Source organism: Ranitomeya variabilis, chromosome 4 (genome assembly GCF_051348905.1).
Source record: "Ranitomeya variabilis isolate aRanVar5 chromosome 4, aRanVar5.hap1, whole genome shotgun sequence".
NCBI classification, from domain to species: domain Eukaryota; kingdom Metazoa; phylum Chordata; class Amphibia; order Anura; family Dendrobatidae; genus Ranitomeya; species Ranitomeya variabilis.
In genome coordinates this window covers 318,794,099-318,814,468 of record NC_135235.1, presented here as the reverse complement: position 1 = coordinate 318,814,468, position 20,370 = coordinate 318,794,099, and the positions used below count along the sequence as shown (strand labels likewise).

At 42.6% G+C, this 20,370-nt stretch overlaps 1 protein-coding gene across 2 annotated transcripts in view; it reads right to left on the bottom strand.

Moving 5' to 3' along the window:
• The window catches only part of BCL9L (BCL9 like), a 64,443-nt gene that overhangs the window by 20,599 nt on the left and 23,474 nt on the right, over positions 1-20,370 (bottom strand). For both annotated transcript variants that reach the window (XM_077250459.1, XM_077250460.1), the window contains exon 2: positions 9,570-9,874. In XM_077250459.1, coding sequence (XP_077106574.1) covers positions 9,570-9,849 — 280 coding nt within the window. In that variant the 5' untranslated portion in view covers positions 9,850-9,874. The remainder of the gene's footprint in view (positions 1-9,569; positions 9,875-20,370) is intronic.

Here is a 20,370-nt window from a genome sequence, read left to right as displayed (position 1 = left end):
TAGTCTGGGAAGGGGGTAAGAAACATGGAGCTTCCTGGGCTATTAAAATCAGCCCACAGCTGTCTACTTAGTCTTTGTTATTAACAAGGGGTGACTATCTACGGACAGGTGAGGAATATTGTGTTTTTGTTATTTTTTACCCTACATCATTTTTTGGAGGGGGTTAACCCCTTGTTAATAACACAGCCTAAGTAGACAGCTGTGAGCTGATATTAATAGCTTACCTGCTTCCCAGACTATAAACATCAGTCCTCAGCTGTTGGCCTTCCCTCAGCTGGTTACTATAAATTAGGGGGACTCCACGCCATTTGTTTTCATTTTTTTTTTTACTAAATACATGTACATTTAACTACACAAGAACTACACTAACTATATATGTCACTGACATCTTTCGATCTATGTATATATCAATTCTACCTATTGTGACTTGTTACGCTCTGAATTTACTGCACTCAGCTGATGAAATGTCAGGTTTCCTAAGAGACGGGTGCGTAAAAATTGGATGGCACATGCATGGTCCATGTGCAGTGCAAATCTCATCCGATATACGCGGCCACTTGCAGCGTGCTGTGATTATTTTTTCTCAGTTTGATTTGAATGGAGGAGGGGGGGATTAAAAAAAAAAAAAAAAATTGCAGATGAGAACTGAATCATTGATTAACTTTAGTCAGAGTGCATTCTGATTTTTTATCAGATGGCGCTCATCTGTCATTTTAAATGTAGGAGTGTAAGCCCTAAGTACGTTTTCAGATACAATACACATACATTAGCCACAATAGTCTGATCCCAATCCTATCTTTTGTATTGTCTAATGAGCATGTGCCAAAGCCATTTTGAAGGAGGAGGAGCTCTGACATAGCCTATTGTGATTGGTGGATGTGGTGTATAGAGGCATTACCCATCATTGCATTCCTGCCTCCGCAGATAACAGAACTCCAGTAAACTCTTCCTGAAAAGACAGGAAGTAGGAATCTAAAATAATCCCAGTGGCCAGTTTGAAAATTGCAGAATTACAAGTTTTATTTTATTCTTTTATTATTTTTTTTTTTCACAAAGATCAGGAGAAATACAATATATATATCTCCAAAAACTGTTTAACAGCAAATGTAATACAAGCACCTGATTAAAATAATAGGTCATTTTATGATGATAGCTTCCCTGTAACAACCTACAATGAGGATTTGTTGGGGCGGGGAGAGGGATTCAGTGGTTCTATTTAGTTCAGTGATGATGAGGCATCACATTTCATCATTTTCATGACAATATTAATATTTTCTTTCATGGTAGGAAGTGATAACTGGATTGCTGGTGGTCTTGCCAATCAGCACAATGGAAGAACTCCAGTCACCGTGCCAAGAAACGAGACTCGAGAGACTACAAGTCACAGAAGGGGAGACATATTCTTAGTGAAGGGGTCTCAGAGGAGGGTACGGCACTGATCAACCATTGAATGCGCTGGTAAATCTCTTTACGAAGCCGTGATCTATATGGATGCTGCCCTAGTGACAGCATCCCGTAAGTATATACACAATCTGGTCATTTTCTCAAGAATACAGAAAGAAATTATCATGGGAGCTGAATATTCTTATGGAATATATGGCACCTCATTTATGGTAAGTAATCTGTTCTATAATAGGAAATTAAAGCAGACAACTTCTAAAACATAGAATTCATCATGAGGGGAATTTTCTAACATACCGTATATACTCGAGTATAAGCCGAGATTTTCAGCCCAAATTTTTGGGCTGAAAGTGCCCCCTCGGCTTATACTCGAGTCATGATCGGTGGTGGGGTCGGCGGGTGAGCACTGTCATATACTTACCTAGTCCCGGCGATCCTGACGCTCCCCCTGCCTGTCACACGGTCTTCGGTGCCGCAGCCTCTTCCCCTGAGCGGTCACGTGGGACCGCTCATTAGAGAAATGAATAGGCTGCTCCACCTCCCATAGGGGCGGAGCCGCCTATTCATTTCTCTAATGAAGCAGTGCCGGTGACCGCTGATAGAGAAAGAGGCTGCGGCACCGAAGACAGGCAGGGGGAAGGAGCGGGACGCCGGGAGCAGGTAAGTATGACATATTCACCTGTCCTCGTTCCACACGCCGGGCGCTGTCTCCATCTTCCCGGCGTCTCTCTCTCTCCGCACTGACTGTGCAGGTCAGAGGGCGCGATGACGCATATAGTGTGCGCGCCGCCCTCTGCCTGATCAGTCAGTGCAGAGAGACGCCGGGAAGATGGCGCCGAGGAGCTGCAAGCAAGACAGGTGAGTATGTGTTTTTTTTTTTTTTTTATTGCAGCAGCAGCTATGGGGCAATAATGGACGGTGCAGAGCACTATATGGCACAGCTATGGGGCAATGGTGCAGAGCACTATATGGCACAGCTATGGGGCAACGGTGCAGAGCACTATATGGCACAGCTATGGGGCAACGGTGCAGAGCACTATATGGCACAGCTATGGGGCAATAATGGACGGTGCAGAGCACTATATGGCACAGCTATGGGGCAATGGTGCAAAGCACTATATGGCACAGCTATGGGACAATGGTGCAGAGCATTATATGGCACAGCTATGGGGCAATGGTGCAGAGCATTATATGGCACAGCTATGGGGCAACGGTGCAGAGCACTATATGGCACAGCTATGGGGCAATGGTGCAGAGCACTATATGGCACAGCTATGGGGCAACGGTGCAGAGCACTATATATATGGCACAGCTATGGGGCAACGGTGCAGAGCACTATATATATGGCACAGCTATGGGGCAACGGTGCAGAGCATTGTATATATGGCACAGCTTTATGTGGAGTATATATGGGGCAATGGTGCAGAGCATTGTATATATGGCACAGCTTTATGTGGAGCATCTATGGGGCCATAATGAACGGTGCAGAGCATTATATGTGGCACAGCTTTATGTGGAGCATGTATGGGGCCATAATGAACGGTATGGAGTATCTATTTTTAATTTTGAAATTCACCGGTACCTGCTGCATTTTCCACCCTAGGCTTATACTCGAGTCACTAAGTTTTCCCAGTTTTTTGTGGCAAAATTAGGGGGGTCGGCTTATACTCGGGTCGGCTTATACTCGAGTATATACGGTAGTTATCGCAATTAATTGTTCCAAAATTGTTAAGGTATTGCATGAGATTTGATAAATTTGGCAGACCTTTACATCCAACGTCTGTCTAGAGTTGTTTGGCCGCTACCCTACCCCCTGCTTACTGTAACAAGCATTGTAACTTTTCTTTTGTGGCTTTATAAAAAGTTGCAATTAATACATCTGGTTATCGAAGGACAAGAGAAAAGATCATGCCCACATACGCGGTTAGGCTGGTTTCACACTTGCGTTTTGATCTGCAGCGTTTAAAAAAAAAAACGCATGTGGTGAAAAAACACATGTAAACGCATGCAAACGCTGCGTTATTTAGACGCATGCGTTTTTGCGCAAAAAAAACCCCGTGGCGTTTTCCCGCGTTTACATGCGTTTTTTCCCGCGTTTGCGTTTTTTAAACGCATGCTGAGAAGTGTGTGACAGCTGCCAATCATCAAAATCAACTAGAAAACACACTATTAATGGAATTAGCTAGGGTTAGGATCCCTAGGGTTAGGGGTAGCTTTTTATTAGAATGTCCAGGTCACCAGGTCACTGATAAGCCACCCCCCTCCATCAAGGTGATAAAGGGATCCAAACCCTAACCCTACCCCTAACCCTAAGGATCCAAACCCTAACCCTAACCCTACCCCTAGTGATCCAAACCCTAACCCTAACCCTACCCCTAACCCTAGGGATCCAAACCCTAACCCTAACCCTAACCCTAACCCTAGGGATCCAAACCCTAACCCTACCCCTAGGGATCCTAACCCTAACCCTAGGGATCCTAACCCTAAGGGTTAGGACCCTAACCCTAAGGGTTAGGATCCCTAGGGTTAGGATCCCTAAGGTTACTAGGGATCCTAACCTTAGGGTTAGGGTTAGGATCCTTAGTAACCCTAGGGTTAGGGTTTTCTTGTTTTTTCTTGTGTTTAGGGTTAGGGTTTTCTTGTTTTTTCTTGTGTTTAGGGTTAGGGTTTTCTTGTTTTTTCTTGTGTTTTCTTGTGTTTTTCGGTAAAAACGCATGCGTTTTTAACGCAAGCAAACGCATGTGCTTAAAAACGCATGCGTTTACATAGACAGCAATGCATTTTTTTGCCGCGAATAAACGCATGCGGTTTTTTTTCGGCAAAAAACGCCGCTAGAAATTACTACATGTTGCAATTCTGCAAATGAACGCACGCGTCAAAAAACGCATGCGTTGCCGAAAACGCGTCAAAACACACGCTAAAAAACACATGCGTTTTTTAATGTTAAGTATAGGAAAAAAAACGCATGCGTTTTTTAGCGCTAAAACGCTGCAGATCAAAACGCAAGTGTGAAACCAGCCGAACACCTCAACATATAAGCAATCCAAAACTTTATTGTCAAACATCAAAAAATACATGAAGGACAAGAACATGAAATATTAAAAACACTTAAAAATTGCACACATGCAATAAACACCTATACAAATGCCATGCCTTAATGTGGGGGCAATGACAACCCACAAAGAGTGTGTATCCCCTATAACAAATAAATCAATGTATCAGTATAACATTGCTCCTAGGATGCAACCAGTCTGAGCCATATTAAGCAATATACATGGCTATATTAATATCACAGTACCATATAACCCCAAAATAAGGTGCATAATTCTAGCGCAAAACATACTAACTGTTAGAGGCATCAAAAAAAGAGCAAGTCTGTTATATATATATAAAGAGGGACAAGAGGAAATGGAACTAAAGATGATAAATAAATGAACCTGATCCTCAGATCAATGTACCCTCATACCAAGAGACCACAGATCCAAGATAGAACCATGTCCGCAATAGGGGAATAAAGTGTGGGATAGGTTCCCAAGCGTATCGCCACCCAGATTGTGGCTTCTTCGGGGAAAAAGATAGCATATTGTGTTAAGCGTCCCTCAGGTATATATACACACATTCATTATAATTAAAAAGTGTTCACCTGGAAGAAGAGCGTTTAGTGATTACGCACATGGAGCGCTGTATGACCGCCGCCATCTTGTGCATATTCAAGATTGGGACTTTGCAATAAACTTCTGCGAAATTGCTAACGCGCATGCGCCCAGTTCGGAGTCCGGCGCACGCCAACAATTCACAGATTCTCGGTATAGTCCCTACTGCGCATGTGCAGGGGAGAAAGACATACCAGCGTGCATGTAATGCCACTATCAAGGCAGCACAATAACTGCGCACATTTTTCATGTGCGCATGTGCCAAGGACGCAAAAGATCCCAAAAGAGGCTCGAAGACACCTAAGCAATTCTGAGTGTTATCAAGTTTTACCCTCTGATCCTACAGGCATTTTTACGAAAAAGCTGGACTGTCTACTTATCTCGGCCAAATATAGCTGTATATTGGACAATAGGGAATTCAAATTCTTGACCACAGCTTCTCCGATTGTTCCGACCCTATATCTACTTCCGAAGATCCATAAATCGATCCAAGAACCACCGGGTAGGCAGATAGTGGCTGGTATTGGCAGTCTCTATGAGAGACCTTGCATATACTTGGACCACTTTTTGCAACCTTTTGTCACCCATTTAGACTCTTATATCCAGGATACTTCTCATCTAATTCGCCAGCTACAGAATCTGACCATCCCAGAGGAGACCATACTTGTCATGATGGACGTTGTTTCATTGTATACCTGCATAAGCCACACACTGGGCATTGAGGCGGTCTCGTTCTTCCTGAATCAGCAAATCACAGGTGATCGCAGACATCAGTCCTTTATTGTGGAATTATTATCCTTTATGTTGTCCAATAGTTACTTTGTTTTTGAATGGGTGTTCTACAAACAGATCTCCGGCACTGCAATGGGCGCCCGCTGTTCTCCTTCGTACGCCAACCTCTTCATGGGTTGTTGGGAGGAGACACAAGTGCGCCCGTTGCGTGCCATTAAAGCTAACGTATTCCGTTGGTTTCGTTTCATTGATGACCTTCTGGTCTTGTGGACAGGGTCTGAAGCTGAATGCAAAGATTTCATCACCACGCTCAATGGTAATACGTTTAACATCTCTTTGACAGCCTCTCTTTCCACAACATCGGTGGAATTTTTGGATCTCAAGTTTATGAAAGTTGGCTGCCGGATTCAAAGCGAAATTCATCGCAAGACAACTGCGACGAACAACCTGCTCCACTTCTCAAGCTTTCACCCTCAGCATCTGCGGAAAAATCTCCCTAAGGGTCAATTTTTAAGGGTAAGGCGAAATTGTAGTTCAGATATTAACTTTCGGGAAGGAGCATGTGATTTAACGGCCCGTTTGTCTGAGAGAGGGTACCCACATAAAACTATATCACGAGCTTTTGAGAATTCTCGGCACAGTGACAGACAATGCCTTCTACAACCCAGGGTCAAGGATGAAATCTCAACAGTTAACTTAATAACTGTATACAACAATCAGTGTCAGGACATTTATAATATTCTGGGAAAACATTGGGGCATTCTCTTAAATGAGCCGAAACTCAGACCCCATTTATCCGATAGACCTAGGATTATTGCTAGAAGAGCCAGGAATCTTAAGGATCACCTCACTACAAGTCATTTTAAGAGACCAACTATGAGATTGGGGACAGAGAGACGGTTAAAGGGATCCTTTCCTTGCAGTAATTGCAATGTGTGTCCTTATATGATTGCCACTGATGTTTTGACGCTTCAGTTTTTCCAGAGAGGATAGAAACGAAGATATACTCCAACTGTCGATCAAGGAATGTTATCTACTTACTAATTTGCCAATGCCCGAAAATATATGTTGGACAGACAAGCCAGGAGATCGGACGGAGAATTCAGCAGCACATATCAAATATTGGAAAGGCCAAAAGGGATAAGGAGAAGGGCAAGACCATCTCATTTTTTGGAATATCACGACAGTAGATCCCATAATATACGAATAATGATTGTTGATCAGGTGCTGAGCAGTATTCGTGGTGGTGACCAGACTAAAGGACTTCTACGCCGGGAATCCCGCTGGATCTTTAACATGAAGAGCATGTCACCAAATGGACTTAACGAGGAGGCTCCTTTTCTCTTTTTTATGGCTGATTTTCAGCTTAGACATGCACTTTATTTGGCATTCTATATACATACTGTATTTACAATTCAAAATATATATTTTTTTTTCCCGCACCATATCTATTAAGAATTTCTAGTGGACTGTCTAGAAGAAACTCTTGTTGATTACTTGAAGGCATTAGTTTATAATATCCATCTGTTTATTCAACTTACTTATGCATATCATTTATTTCATATAGGATTTGCCCATTTCTTCTGGGTTTGTATTGATCACAGCTATGTTTCATTTCATTCTGTTACAGGGTTGTGTTAGTATCGAATATCACAGTACCATATATCAATGAGCTGTGTGCATATGAGTTTTTTCGCTTTTTCATAATAATAACAAAAAACAAATAGAAATAAGCTAGAAGTGGTAAATTTCACATACTACATTCATGTAATATGCGCTATAACATGGGGTTATCAGTATATCTAGAGCCCTCTTTTTGATGTGGGCCCCTAATGAGTGTTGCTGAATAAGCTATGTCCAAACAATCCACAACGGCACTGGTCTTTGTTTGTGTTATTATTTTTCTGTATTTTATGTACCGTACATGTGGTTGCTGCTCATGTTTGTAGATTTATATCGGGAGCTCTATTTTGGAACCACGGATGTGGCATTTGTCTAACTACGGTATTCTAGTTCTCAGATTATTAAGCACCTGTCCCATGAGTGTCTTGGAGAGTGCGACAAATCGTAAATTAAACAGACATCCTTTATCATCAATGGGTGGTTTATGTATATATTTCTTTTCACTAACATATGGAGCTATAAATATGACCTAATTTTCCATCTATGATGTTTTTGCGTGTATGTTATTTTTTACATACACAATCTGTATATGGGCTATTAGGGGTGTCTCAATCATTTGTATATCTTGTTAAAGGCATTACAATCCTTGGTAAATAGACATTCCTCTTATTCTGTGCTTCTTCATATACATGTATGTACCTTTGCTGACCGTACGACATCTTTCCATATATCAAGTAGACTATGTTTCTATCTTTACTTATTTACCCATCTGCTCATGGACTTGCACTGGATGCTTGGGTCCCGCGTTAGGTTGGGATCTTTTGTGTCCTGGGCACATGAAAAATGTGCGCAGTTATTGTGCTGCCTTGATAGTGGCATTACATGCACGCTGGTATGTCTTTCTCCCCTGCGCATGCGCAGTAGGGACTATACCGAGAATCTGTGAATTGTTGGCGTGCGCCGGACTCCAAACTGGGCGCATGCGCGTTAGCGATTTCACAGAACTTTATTGCAAAGTCCCAATCTTGAACAAGCACAAGATGGCTGCGGTCATACAGCGCTCCATGTGCGTAATCACTAAACGCTCTTCTTCCAGGTGAACACTTTTTAATTATAATGAATGTGTATATATACCTGAGGGACCCTTAACACAATATGCTATCTTTTTCCCCGAAGAAGCCACAATCTGGGCGGCGATACGCGTGGGAACCTATCCCACACTTTATTCCCCTATTGCGGACATGGTTCCATCTTGGATCTATGGTTTGGTATGAGGGTACATTGATCTGAGGATCAGGTTCATTTATTTATCATCTTTAGTTCCATTTCCTCTTGTCCCTCTTTATATATATCTAACAGACTTGCGCTTTTTTTGATGCCGCTAACAGTTAGTATGTTTTGCGCTAGAATTATGCACCTTATTTTGGGGTTATATGGTACTGTGATATTAATATAGCCATGTATATTGCTTAATATGGCTCAGACTGGTTGCATCCTAGGAGCAATGTTATACTGATATATTGATTTATTTGTTATAGGGGATACACACTCTTTGTGGGTTGTCATTGCCCCCACATTAGGGCATGGCATTTCTATAGGTGTTTATTGCAGGTGTGCAATTTTTAAGTGTTTTTAATATTTCGTGTTCTTGTCCTTCATGCATTTTGTGATGTTTGCCAATAAGGTATTGAATTGCTTATATATTGAGGTGTTCCCGCGTATGTGGGCATGATCTTTTCTCTTGTCCTTCGATATACTTGTTCTCAAGCCCACGGTGAACCCTCCTTCTTTGAAGCTATTTGTGGTGCCCTCCACCCTTTGTTTAATTGTAATACATCTGATAAAGCCCAATTGCATAGCTAATCGCACCCCTTTTACAGCTCACTTATTTTTTTTCCAAGAGCAGCCGAAAACTGCAATTTTTTGTGCCAGATCAAAGTGTGAAAAAAAACACGTTATTTAAAAATATTTGAAGTTCTAAAATTGAAGACAATATTTTGCACAATGTTAAAAATATGTTGCGGTTCTCAGGTTCCGGCATTGGCTGCGGCGCTGACAACGTGACACTGGGGCCGCTCAGCAAGATCGGCGGCTCTGAAGGCGGCGTCCCGTCTACACGCTTTAAATCTTAATTACAGTAAGAACACATGATTTTGGTACCTTTGGGTTCTGGGTCCAGAGAGGGGGTTCCTGGATCTTTTTGCTCTGCTACCTCCCCAGATGGTTCCCGTTGCCCGTTCCCATGGTTCGGACCCTGGTTCTGTGTGGCTTTCAGTCCCACGCCGCTTGGTGACATGTGACTGGGTTTGGGGCCAAGCAGCCCGGTCTCTTTGGATCCTTGGCTCACATTTGCAGGCTGTGATTGTCCACCATTGCTAGATGCCTTCCCATGACTGCTCAGTTTGCTTTCAGAGTGCATTGGATTGGCAGAGAATAACATTGATGATAAGAGGGATGTCAAGAACCTGGGGGGAGGGGGAAAATTAATAAATCAAAAATCTTTAACCATTGTTTGTATACAACTCTATTACAAGATGTGTATTCAAGAAAGAAAAACTATTTCTACAAGTAAATTCTGGTCTAAAAATGATCAACGATAAACTGCTGGAGAGATTGGCGCAAAGAGCAGGATTCATGTGGTATTTTCCTGATGAAGAAGTCATTTAGACTTTGAAACGCACTGAATAAACCACCATTCCTTATTTAAAACATGTCTGGACCTACATTATTCAGCAGCGCGGACCATATCCACAGCAATTCCATTGTCTAAAAATTATGTTACACAATAAAGCCAGCAGGACAAATTGCCACCATTACATTAACGTCCATTTTTTAACATTATACATTTTTGATTCTAAAATTTTTCAAAACTCCCTGCCTACCATCAACCATCAATTAAGATGCATGGTAACATTGAAGCTTTCTACCACCACTTATGTCATACAGGGTTATTACTGGGAACAAAGAACAAAGGGTCTGGACAGAATAGAAGAACAATAAAAAACCTGTAAATATCCAAACACCTTATAGGCGAGATCGTCGACGGCTCCTGTGTCCGTCCCTGGACTATTACACAAAATCAAAAGTCAATTTGGACAACTGGAATAAATGTAAATGGATCTGATCTTTATTAATGAATGATAAAACCATTCCATAAAATTGTGAGAATTACAAAAATGAAGACACAAAAGATTTTATAGGATATATAATGCAGGAGACTAAATTACAGTGCAAGTTACTCCGATGTGCAACCTTCAGCTCTAGAGTGGGCGACCATGAAAACCAGTGGGGTAAGGCTTACAAATAACCAGCCTAATGCTCTATATGTAGTAACGAGTCCTCTTTATCAAATACCAAATGGTGTACACATGTCCCCTAGCACTGGAGGCAGTCAGGGTAATGCTAGGAAAACAATCACAGATGCAAAGCAGTATATCCATTGTGGTGAAATAGATATATATATATATATATATATATATATATATATATATATATATATATATATATATATATATATATATATATATATATATATATATATATATATATATATATATATATATATGTGTGTGTAGTGACATATGTCTAGGGTTATATGTGTGACTAGTGATAAAGTAACATCTGTCCTGAAGGCAAGTCGCACCTAGGTGTTAATAGGTACTTCCTTGGGACTAGTAGAAATATTGTCTCCATATCTCACCAGAAGGTCCAGCTAGGGCCAAGAAGAAAGGTAACATTTGGCACCTCTCAGGTCTTGGAGGGGAGATGTTAATTGTGGCCGGAGGGCATTTATTCCTGAGAACCTTTTCACAAGTATCTCAAGGGAAAATAATATATTCATTGGGGGTGCGGCCGTGGCCCAATCAAACAGGCAGCAGTTATGATATTGACCTGAGGGGCCGGTCTAGAAACCTGACCTCCAGACCAAAGTTATACATTTAGGCTGCAGACAGAATTGAGTTCACATGATGGGGGCAGCCTGAGAAGCTGATGTGATCCAATCTACATTCTTCCTACCCTCAGGGAGCAGAAGCTAACCAGTTAGATAACTTCTGTAAGTTTCTCCTGTTTATTTTGATACTGTTTTGCATAAGTTGTATGTCTTTTTATTATATTTGTATACCTTTTTCTTATTGTAAGCATTGAACCTTTTGTTATTAAAGTATAAAACTTTAACCAGTTGAACCTTGAATGTTCTAAAAAAAATCCATAGCCTAAGGTGTGTGAGCCTTATGAGTGATAGACATATTTTTATTAGTATTATTTCTGGGACTCATCGCTCGTGTGTTCGGTGAGTGGTGGCAGCGTGTATGAGCGGGTGTGTGATTTATGCTCCCATTACAGCATAGGACAGAGGTTGAATGCTGGACAGAGAGGGGAGATAGATTAACCCTTGCAGGCACAACCCCAAGTCACGTGTGAGAGCAGGCACGTGACGAATAAGTGAAACCACGGAGAAGGGATCCGTGACATCCATACAGACCCTGTGGTAGTGAACTGCCTTCATGCATGTGTACCCCCTGATCAAGATAAGCGGAACATGCATGGGGCGCTACACCACCACAAGGTCTGTATGGATATTTAGACTACTCTTTTGCATCTCTGATTGTTTTACTCCACTAGTTTTCAGAGTTGAGAACATAAACCACTGATACATGTCAATTACTAAATCTGGTCATATGCCTTCTCCAAGGACTAGATCAATGAGATCAATGACACACCAAAATATATAGCTCCTACACAAACACATGGAGCACATGTCCAGAAAAATTGTATCATAAAAATGTAATTTATTAAACACCAAAAAAAAATCATGATATAAACAGCTCATCATTGACAAGGCACATAGAGGGCTTCCATAAGAGGACACAAGAAACAGCAAAAACACTGAAGGAAACAGGCTGGGCAAACTGACGGACATCATATGATTTGCACCCCAATAAAACCAATGCAGTAGCGAAAAAGAGCATAGCGCAATAAAGGTGTAAACAGTAGATCAAATGTCACAAGGTAGAGGGTTTAGTGTGGGAGAGCATACACCCATTAGCCAAATATCGCTACCCAAGGGACAGAGATCATATTCAAACAACATCCTGCTTACCATGTAACCTGTCAGCGTGTGTCCAGATCAGCCCCGACACGCGTTTCGCGTGGGCTTCCTCGGGGGACTGTTTTCAGAGTTCCCTACTCCAGAGCGGAGGTTTATATAACCTGGGTGCTCAGGAGTAACCTGCATTGTAATTTTAAGAAGCACTCCCAGAAAAATTTGTATCCTCATATAAGAAAATATCTGGGACATTAAAAAAAAAAAAAAAAAAAAAGTGCACTTACAAGCAGATTGTTACTACCTACCTGCCTGTTGTACCTGGCGCCTTTCTCCACCAGCAAAGAGCAGTCACAGACTTCCGCTGACATCAGGTCAACAGAGAGGCAGTTTCTCTTCCTGGTGACAGGACGGGACAACTGGTGTCATGCCGTTTATTATTATTATTTATTATTATAGCGCCATTTATCCCATGGCCCTTTACATGTGAGGAGCGGTATACATAATAAAAACAAGTACAATAATCTTAAACAAGTCACAACTGGTCCAGGAGGAGAGAGGACCCTGCCCGCGAGGGCTCACAATCTACAAGGGATGGGTGAGGATACAATAGGTGAGGATATTCATAAATTATTGCCTTCCTTCTACCTTATGGCCACCAACGTCACTACATGGTAGAAAGGTAGAAAAATTGACAGCCGACTCTCCATTGATTAATTGGGGAAGCTAGCTGTCAATCAGCATGACACTGGTAGTCACGCCCTATCAACAGGAAGAGAACCTGTTGATCTGATGACAGGGAGCAGCCGAATCTCCGGCAGGAGCGACCAATGATAGGCACTGGGGAAAACAGACAGGTAGTATCCTCTGTTAGCAACTATATACCTTTATATTTATTATAACTCCCGGATATCCCCTACTTCAATGATATTGTACAGCACTATGTACTTACAATTGCTGATTTTGCCTTCCTATCCAGTTAATTGTTCTCTTTTCCATTAGGTGTATGACATCACGTGATTAAAAACGGATAAGCTGAATCCTTCTAAGCTCTATGTAGAAACAGGAGGTCAATTTTCCCTGTATGAGTCATGAGTCCCTGAGTCAGGAGTTGAAGAGGGGAATGGAAAATGCAGGGACAAGAGACTTCCTGTTTCTACATAGAGCAGAGAAAAGAAGAATTAGCTGGGTAGAAAGGCAAAATGAGCAATTGTAAATGCACAGTGCTATATACACAGTGCTATATAATATGAAGACTGCAATATATTAAGAGGATAAAAACTTTGATGGCAGGAGGAGGAGGAGTGCTTTGTTAATCTCATGTAGATGCAGTTTTATTCTTATACAATTCCTTTAGTGGCTTCGATTCTCTAATTATCCCAATTTTTTTGTAATGGTTTAATTATTATTATCCACTAATAAAGATAAGATCAATCTGTATATATTCCAGCTGTCAATAGTATAAAATAAGAAATAAGACTCCAACTGCTAGACATATTTACAAAGGAATTATTCTGAATTTTGCACAAAATATCAATGATAATAAAATGTATTTTGAAGTAGAAACAAATATACATCTACGGTACTTTAATTGGGTTTACTGGTGAAAACAAGTTACCATCTATCCGCAGGAAAGGTAATAACTTGCTGATCGGTGGCGGTTCAACCACTGAGGCTCGCACCAACCGGCAGAAAGGGGCAATATGGAAGGACATACGCTCGTCCACTGCTCCATTCATTCTTTATGGGGTTACTGAACACTAAGCTTCATTTTTCCCGGCAGCCCCATAAGAGAATGAAAGCAGCGACCTGCCACTCCATTATCAGTATGGGTCCCAGAGGTCAGCCCCCCATCGATCAGCAAGTTATTCCCTAACCTTATCCTGTGGACAGATAAGTTGTTCTCACGGGACTCCCCATCTAATGAACTAGGCTGTGCTTGGGCTCTGCTCCTCTCAATCAGTAATGGAGACATCTGGGCTTTTCTCAGTAAATGAAGGACATGTAGGGCCCACCAGGGCCAACACAAACATTTCAGGGGAGGTCGGGAAAGACAGCTCTTGGCCGAATAAGGGAACAGATAGAACAATTTACCTTGTGCCAGTCATTACACTGGCTACCCATCCACTCCAGAATCCAGTACAAAACTACTACCCTCATCCACAAAGCACTCCATGGCTCAGCACCACCCTACATCTCCTCTCTGGTCTCAGTCTACCACCCTACCCGTGCCGTCCGCTCCGCTAATGACCTCAGGTTAGCATCCTCAATAATCAGAACCTCCCACTCCCATCTCCAAGACTTTACATGTGCAGCGCCAATTCTTTGGAATGCATTACCTAGGTTAATACGATTAATCCCCAATCCCCACAGTTTTAAGCGTGCCCTAAAAACTCATTTGTTCAGGCTGGCCTACTGCCTCAACGCATTAACCTAACTATCCCTGTGTGGCCTAATTAAAATAAAAAAAAATAAAAAAAAAACAATCAGGTTCCTCGCATCATGTTCTCATACACTTTATGCAGTCAATAGCCTCTGTGTCTGTACTGCTACATACTTAGGGTACGTTCACACAGGACTTTTTTGCTGCGTATTTTTGCTGCGTTTTTTTTATGCTAATTTTCAGCTGCTTTTTACAGTACCAGCAAAGCCTATGAAATTTCAGAAATCTCATGCACACACATTGGGTTTTTGTTTGATCAGTATTTTCTGCTTTGCTGCGTTTTTTGGACATAGGGCATGTCACTTCTTTCAGCGTTTTTGCTGCGTTTTTTCACCCATTGACTTGAATGGGTGATGGAAAAAACGCAGCAAAAACGCATGTAGCATTATTTGCTGCGTTTTTTGTGCAGAAAAATCATGGCCAGCAGGAAGTGATCTCACAGCCAAGAGCTTAGGGGTGTGAAGAGCCATTGTGAGGTGTGAAGAGCCATTGTGAGGTGTCCTGATTGTGATCTAAAGCGAAGGGAGTTCCTGGTAGTGAGGTGTGAAGAGCCATTGTGAGCCATTGTGAGGTGTGAAGAGCCATTGTGAGGTGTCCTGATTGTGATCTATTGTGAGGGAGTTCCTGGTAGTGAGGTGTGAAGAGCCATTGTGAGGTGTGAAGAGCCATTGTGAGGTGTCCTGATTGTGATCTATTGTGAAGGAGTTCCTGGTAGTGAGGTGTGAAGAGCCATTGTGAGCCATTGTAAGGTGTGAAGAGCCATTGTGAGCCATTGTGAGGTGTGAAGAGCCATTGTGAGGTGTCCTGATTGTGATCTATTGTGAGGGAGTTCCTGGTAGTGAGGTGTGAAGAGCCATTGTGAGGTGTGAAGAGCCATTGTGAGGTGTCCTGATTGTGATCTATTGTGAGGGAGTTCCTGGTAGTGAGGTGTGAAGAGCCATTGTGAGCCATTGTAAGGTGTGAAGAGCCATTGTGAGCCATTGTGAGGTGTGAAGAGCCATTGTGAGGTGTCCTGATTGTGATCTATTGTGAGGGAGTTCCTGGTAGTGAGGTGTGAAGAGCCATTGTGAGGTGTGAAGAGCCATTGTGAGGTGTCCTGATTGTGATCTATTGTGAGGGAGTTCCTGGTAGTGAGGTGTGAAGAGCCATTGTGAGCCATTGTGAGGTGTGAAGAGCCATTGTGAGGTGTCCTGATTGTGATCTATTGTGAGGGAGTTTCTGGTAGTGAGGTGTTAGCCATGTCTTGGTATAGGAGGATGAGCATTAATGTTTCCCAACTAATCATGGAGGTAATATTTTTTTTAATTTGTGATATATCTATCTATCTGATTGTTTGCAATGGTACACTTTGCGATGCTCATGTGCTGTTATGTACATGTTCATGTGTTCTGCATGTGTATGTTTGCATCTTCCTTGTCATGAATGTTGGCTTCATTTCATCTTGCATTTGGTAATTTTTCATTTATTTTTCCAAGGTGGAAGCAATGCCTGTAATTTGGGATGTAGCTTGCCCAAACTACAGTGATCGTCAAAAAAAGGCCGATGCATGGCATGTAATTCGCCGTAAATTGTTCCCCCGCTGGGATGAAGGCGATGCTAAGCTCCACTGGGGTCACTCAACTTTATTATCATGCACAAATAGACAAAAAAACGCACCAAAACCGCACAAAAAACGCATCTATTATAAGCAGCTGAAAATTGGCATAAAAAACGCAGCAAAAATACGCAGCAAAAAAGTCCTGTGTGAACTTACCCTTAGGCTGTTAACTGGTTCATGCAGCTTTACATGAACACCCGAGCCTTACACTATGGCTGGTCCGAATAACTAAAGCAATTGTTACCATCCACCCCTCGTGTCTCCCCTTTTCCTCATAGTGTGTAAGCTTGCGAGCAGGGCCCTCATTCCTCCTGGTATCTATTTTGAACTGTGATTTCTGTTATGCTGTAATGTCTATTGTCTGTACAAGTCCCCTCTATAAGTTGTAAAGCGCTGCGGAATATGTTGGCGCTATATAAATAAAAATTATTATTAAAATTATTATTAATGCTCGTAACATGAAGGATTGCATTCACAACTGGTAAAACAATCTCATCTTGACTAAAGGCCCTCGTACACTTTAGATAAAAGTTGTCCAAACCAGCTGATTGTTGGGGGCTGCAAAGCCATCTGATGTGTATTGGGGGCCTCCTGACTCTTATACACAAGACCTTCTCATGGGAAAATCATTGTCTATGATGTTATCTAATCTAACCATAGTAATTTAGTGTTAAATCAAAATATTTTGGCGGAAGCAAAAGTTTTAAATTGGCACAATTTATAGAGGAAAGAACAGAGCTATCCCGAAATGGTGCCATCTTGGCCCTCTCTCCATCATTACAGGCCTCCTATTTTAGCATACAGGAGTATGTTTAATGCATAGGGAAAGGACTGTAGCACAAAAATAATAAAAAATAAAAATAAACTGCAAATCAGATAACAAAATGCATAAGAGCAAAGAAGAATCTGAGGCTGTGCCCAGAAGCGTGCACAAATCCCGGCTGTTCTGTGCCTTCCATTAGTTTGCATGTTCTCTGGGATTTGGCACAACGCTATTACACACATTCAATAGTCAACAGCAGGGAGATTAACAAGCAACAAGGATGCAAAACAAACTGTTCCTGTTGTACACGCTGTACGCCGTCACATACACACATCTTCCCACGTGTTTCCACAACAAACTGGTTACCAGCTACGTGGCTCCTGCGCTGGACGAGCAAAGGCGAAAAATACAGGATTCACGCCACTGTGATCAGGCTGTGTGCGCTCACACCGGGACAGTGCGAGCAAACGATCCGGGAAATTAATACTTCTTCAAGGCACTGTAAATACGCAGGTAGACACATAGAAAGGTCTGCCTCTATATAATAACTATATTCAGCTCATATCTCATGTGTGGATGACTTGTCGGCCATGTCTAGGATAGAGGAATAATAATAGGTCTTCCTTTAAATTAAATGTGTAAAAAAGCAGAACTTCACAGGGTATGAACACTTTTTCAATGCACTGTATGCCTACAAGATGGTTGATACAAGTCATTAGTCCCATGGTTAGCATAGAACTTGTGGACATAAAACTGATGAGAAAATACGACCACAGTACTGTTGTGTGAACTAGGCCAAATCAGTTACAGAATTTCAGCCTAAAAACAGACAAATTGGTAAATTACAAGGTACAGCAAAAGCCAAAGATTAAAGGAGTATTTCCATCTTCAAGATCCGGCCCCATATTTAGTAGTTGTAGTAAGTAATAACATTTATTAATTATTATTAATAGCAAATACAGTATCTCCAATTAGAAATGTAGTATAGTTCTTCCGATTCACTATGTTGCTTACCCTATGTGCAGGGCATTGCAGTAGCTTAGATATCCATGGTTACGACCACTAACAACTAACTGTCACTATATGAGTGGTCGTAACCATGGATAACTAAGCTACTGCAATGCCCTGCACATGTGGTAAGTGACATAGCAAATCAGAAGAACTAGACTACATTTCTAATATTACACATACTACATTTTGGGATAGGATCTTGGAGATGGGAATACTCCTTAAAGCATTATAGGGGGGAGATTACAAAAGATCTCAAGTCAGTTTTGCTGGTGGCAGAGCTACTGCAATTGGCGTGAAATGTAGAAGTGTTGAAGTATGTGATTAATTTGGGACCTCTTTAAAATATAGCACTTCTCTCTAGAGATGTCCCACATGTAGGTCAGACTGGTCGGATTAAGTGCAACCAGCTTGACTTTTCTGCACAAGGTCTCCAACTCCCTGAATGCAACCAGGTAATTTGCAGATTGCATCAGCCGCCTTATTTTTTAAAATCAAAATTAAGAATCTGGACTACTAAAACAGATCTAAGTCCTGAGGTCCAGACATGGAGATCTCTGCTACACTGTGTCCCACACCAGACTGGAGGTCCTGAGGTACAGACATGGAGATCCGTACTACACTGTGTCCCACACCAGACTGGAGGTCCTGAGGTACAGACATGGAGATCCGTACTACACTGTGTCCCAGACCAGACTGGAGGTCCTGAGGTCCAGACAGGGAGATCTGTTCTACACTGTGTCCCACACCAGACTGGAGGTCCTGAGGTACAGACATGGAGATCTGTGCTACACTGTGTCCCACAGCATACTGGAGGTCCTGAGGTACAGACATGTAGATCCGTGCTACACTGTGTCCCACATCATACTGGAGGTCCTGAGGTACAGACATGTAGATCCGTGCTACACTGTGTCCCACATCATACTGGAGGTCCTGAGGTACAGACATGTAGATCCGTACTACACTGTGTCCCACACCAGACTGGAGGTCTGAGGTACAGACATGTAGATCCGTACTACACTGTGTCCCACACCAGACTGGAGGTCTGAGGTACAGACATGGAGATCCGTACTACACTGTGTCCCACAGCATACTGGAGGTCCTGAGGTACAGACATGTAGATCCGTGCTACACTGTGTCCCACACCATACTGGAGGTCCTGAGGTCTTGACATGTAGATCCCTGCTACACTGTGTCCCACATCATACTGGAGGTCCTGAGGTCTTGACATGTAGATCCCTGCTACACTGTGTCCCACATCATACTGGAGGTCCTGAGGTCCAGACATGGAGATCTGTGCTACACTGTGTCCCACACCAGACTGGAGGTCCTGAGGTACAGACATGGAGATCTGTGCTACACTGTGTCCCACAGCATACTGGAGGTCCTGAGGTACAGACATGTAGATCCGTGCTACACTGTGTCCCACATCATACTGGAGGTCCTGAGGTACAGACATGTAGATCCGTGCTACACAGTGTCCCACACCATACTGGAGGTCCTGAGGTCTTGACATGTAGATCCCTGCTACACTGTGTCCCACATCATACTGGAGGTCCTGAGGTCCAGACATGGACATCTGTGCTACACTGTGTCCCACATCTTACTGGAGGTCCTGAGGTCTAGACATGGAGATCTGTACTACACTGTGTCACACATCATACTGGAGGTCCTGAGTAGGGTTGAGCGAAACGGGTCGATCATTTTCAAAAGTCGCCGACTTTTGGCTAAGTCGGCGTCTCATGAAACCCGATCCGACCCCTGTGCTTGTCGGCCATGCGGTACGCGACTTTCGCGCCAAAGTCGCGTTTCAATGACGCGAAAAGCGCCATTTCTCAGCCAATGAAGGTGAACGCAGAGTGTGGGCAGCGTGATGACATAGATCCTGGTCCCCACCATCTTAGAGAAGGGCATTGCAGTGATTGGCTTGCTGTCTGCGGCGTCACAGGGGCTATAAAGGGGCGTTCCCGCCGACCGCCATCTTACTGCTGCTGATCTGAGCTTAGGGACAGGTTGCTGCCGCTTCGTCAGAAGCAGGGAGAGCGTTAGGCAGGGTCCACTAACCACCAAACCGCTTGTGCTGCAGCGATTTCCACTGTCCAACAC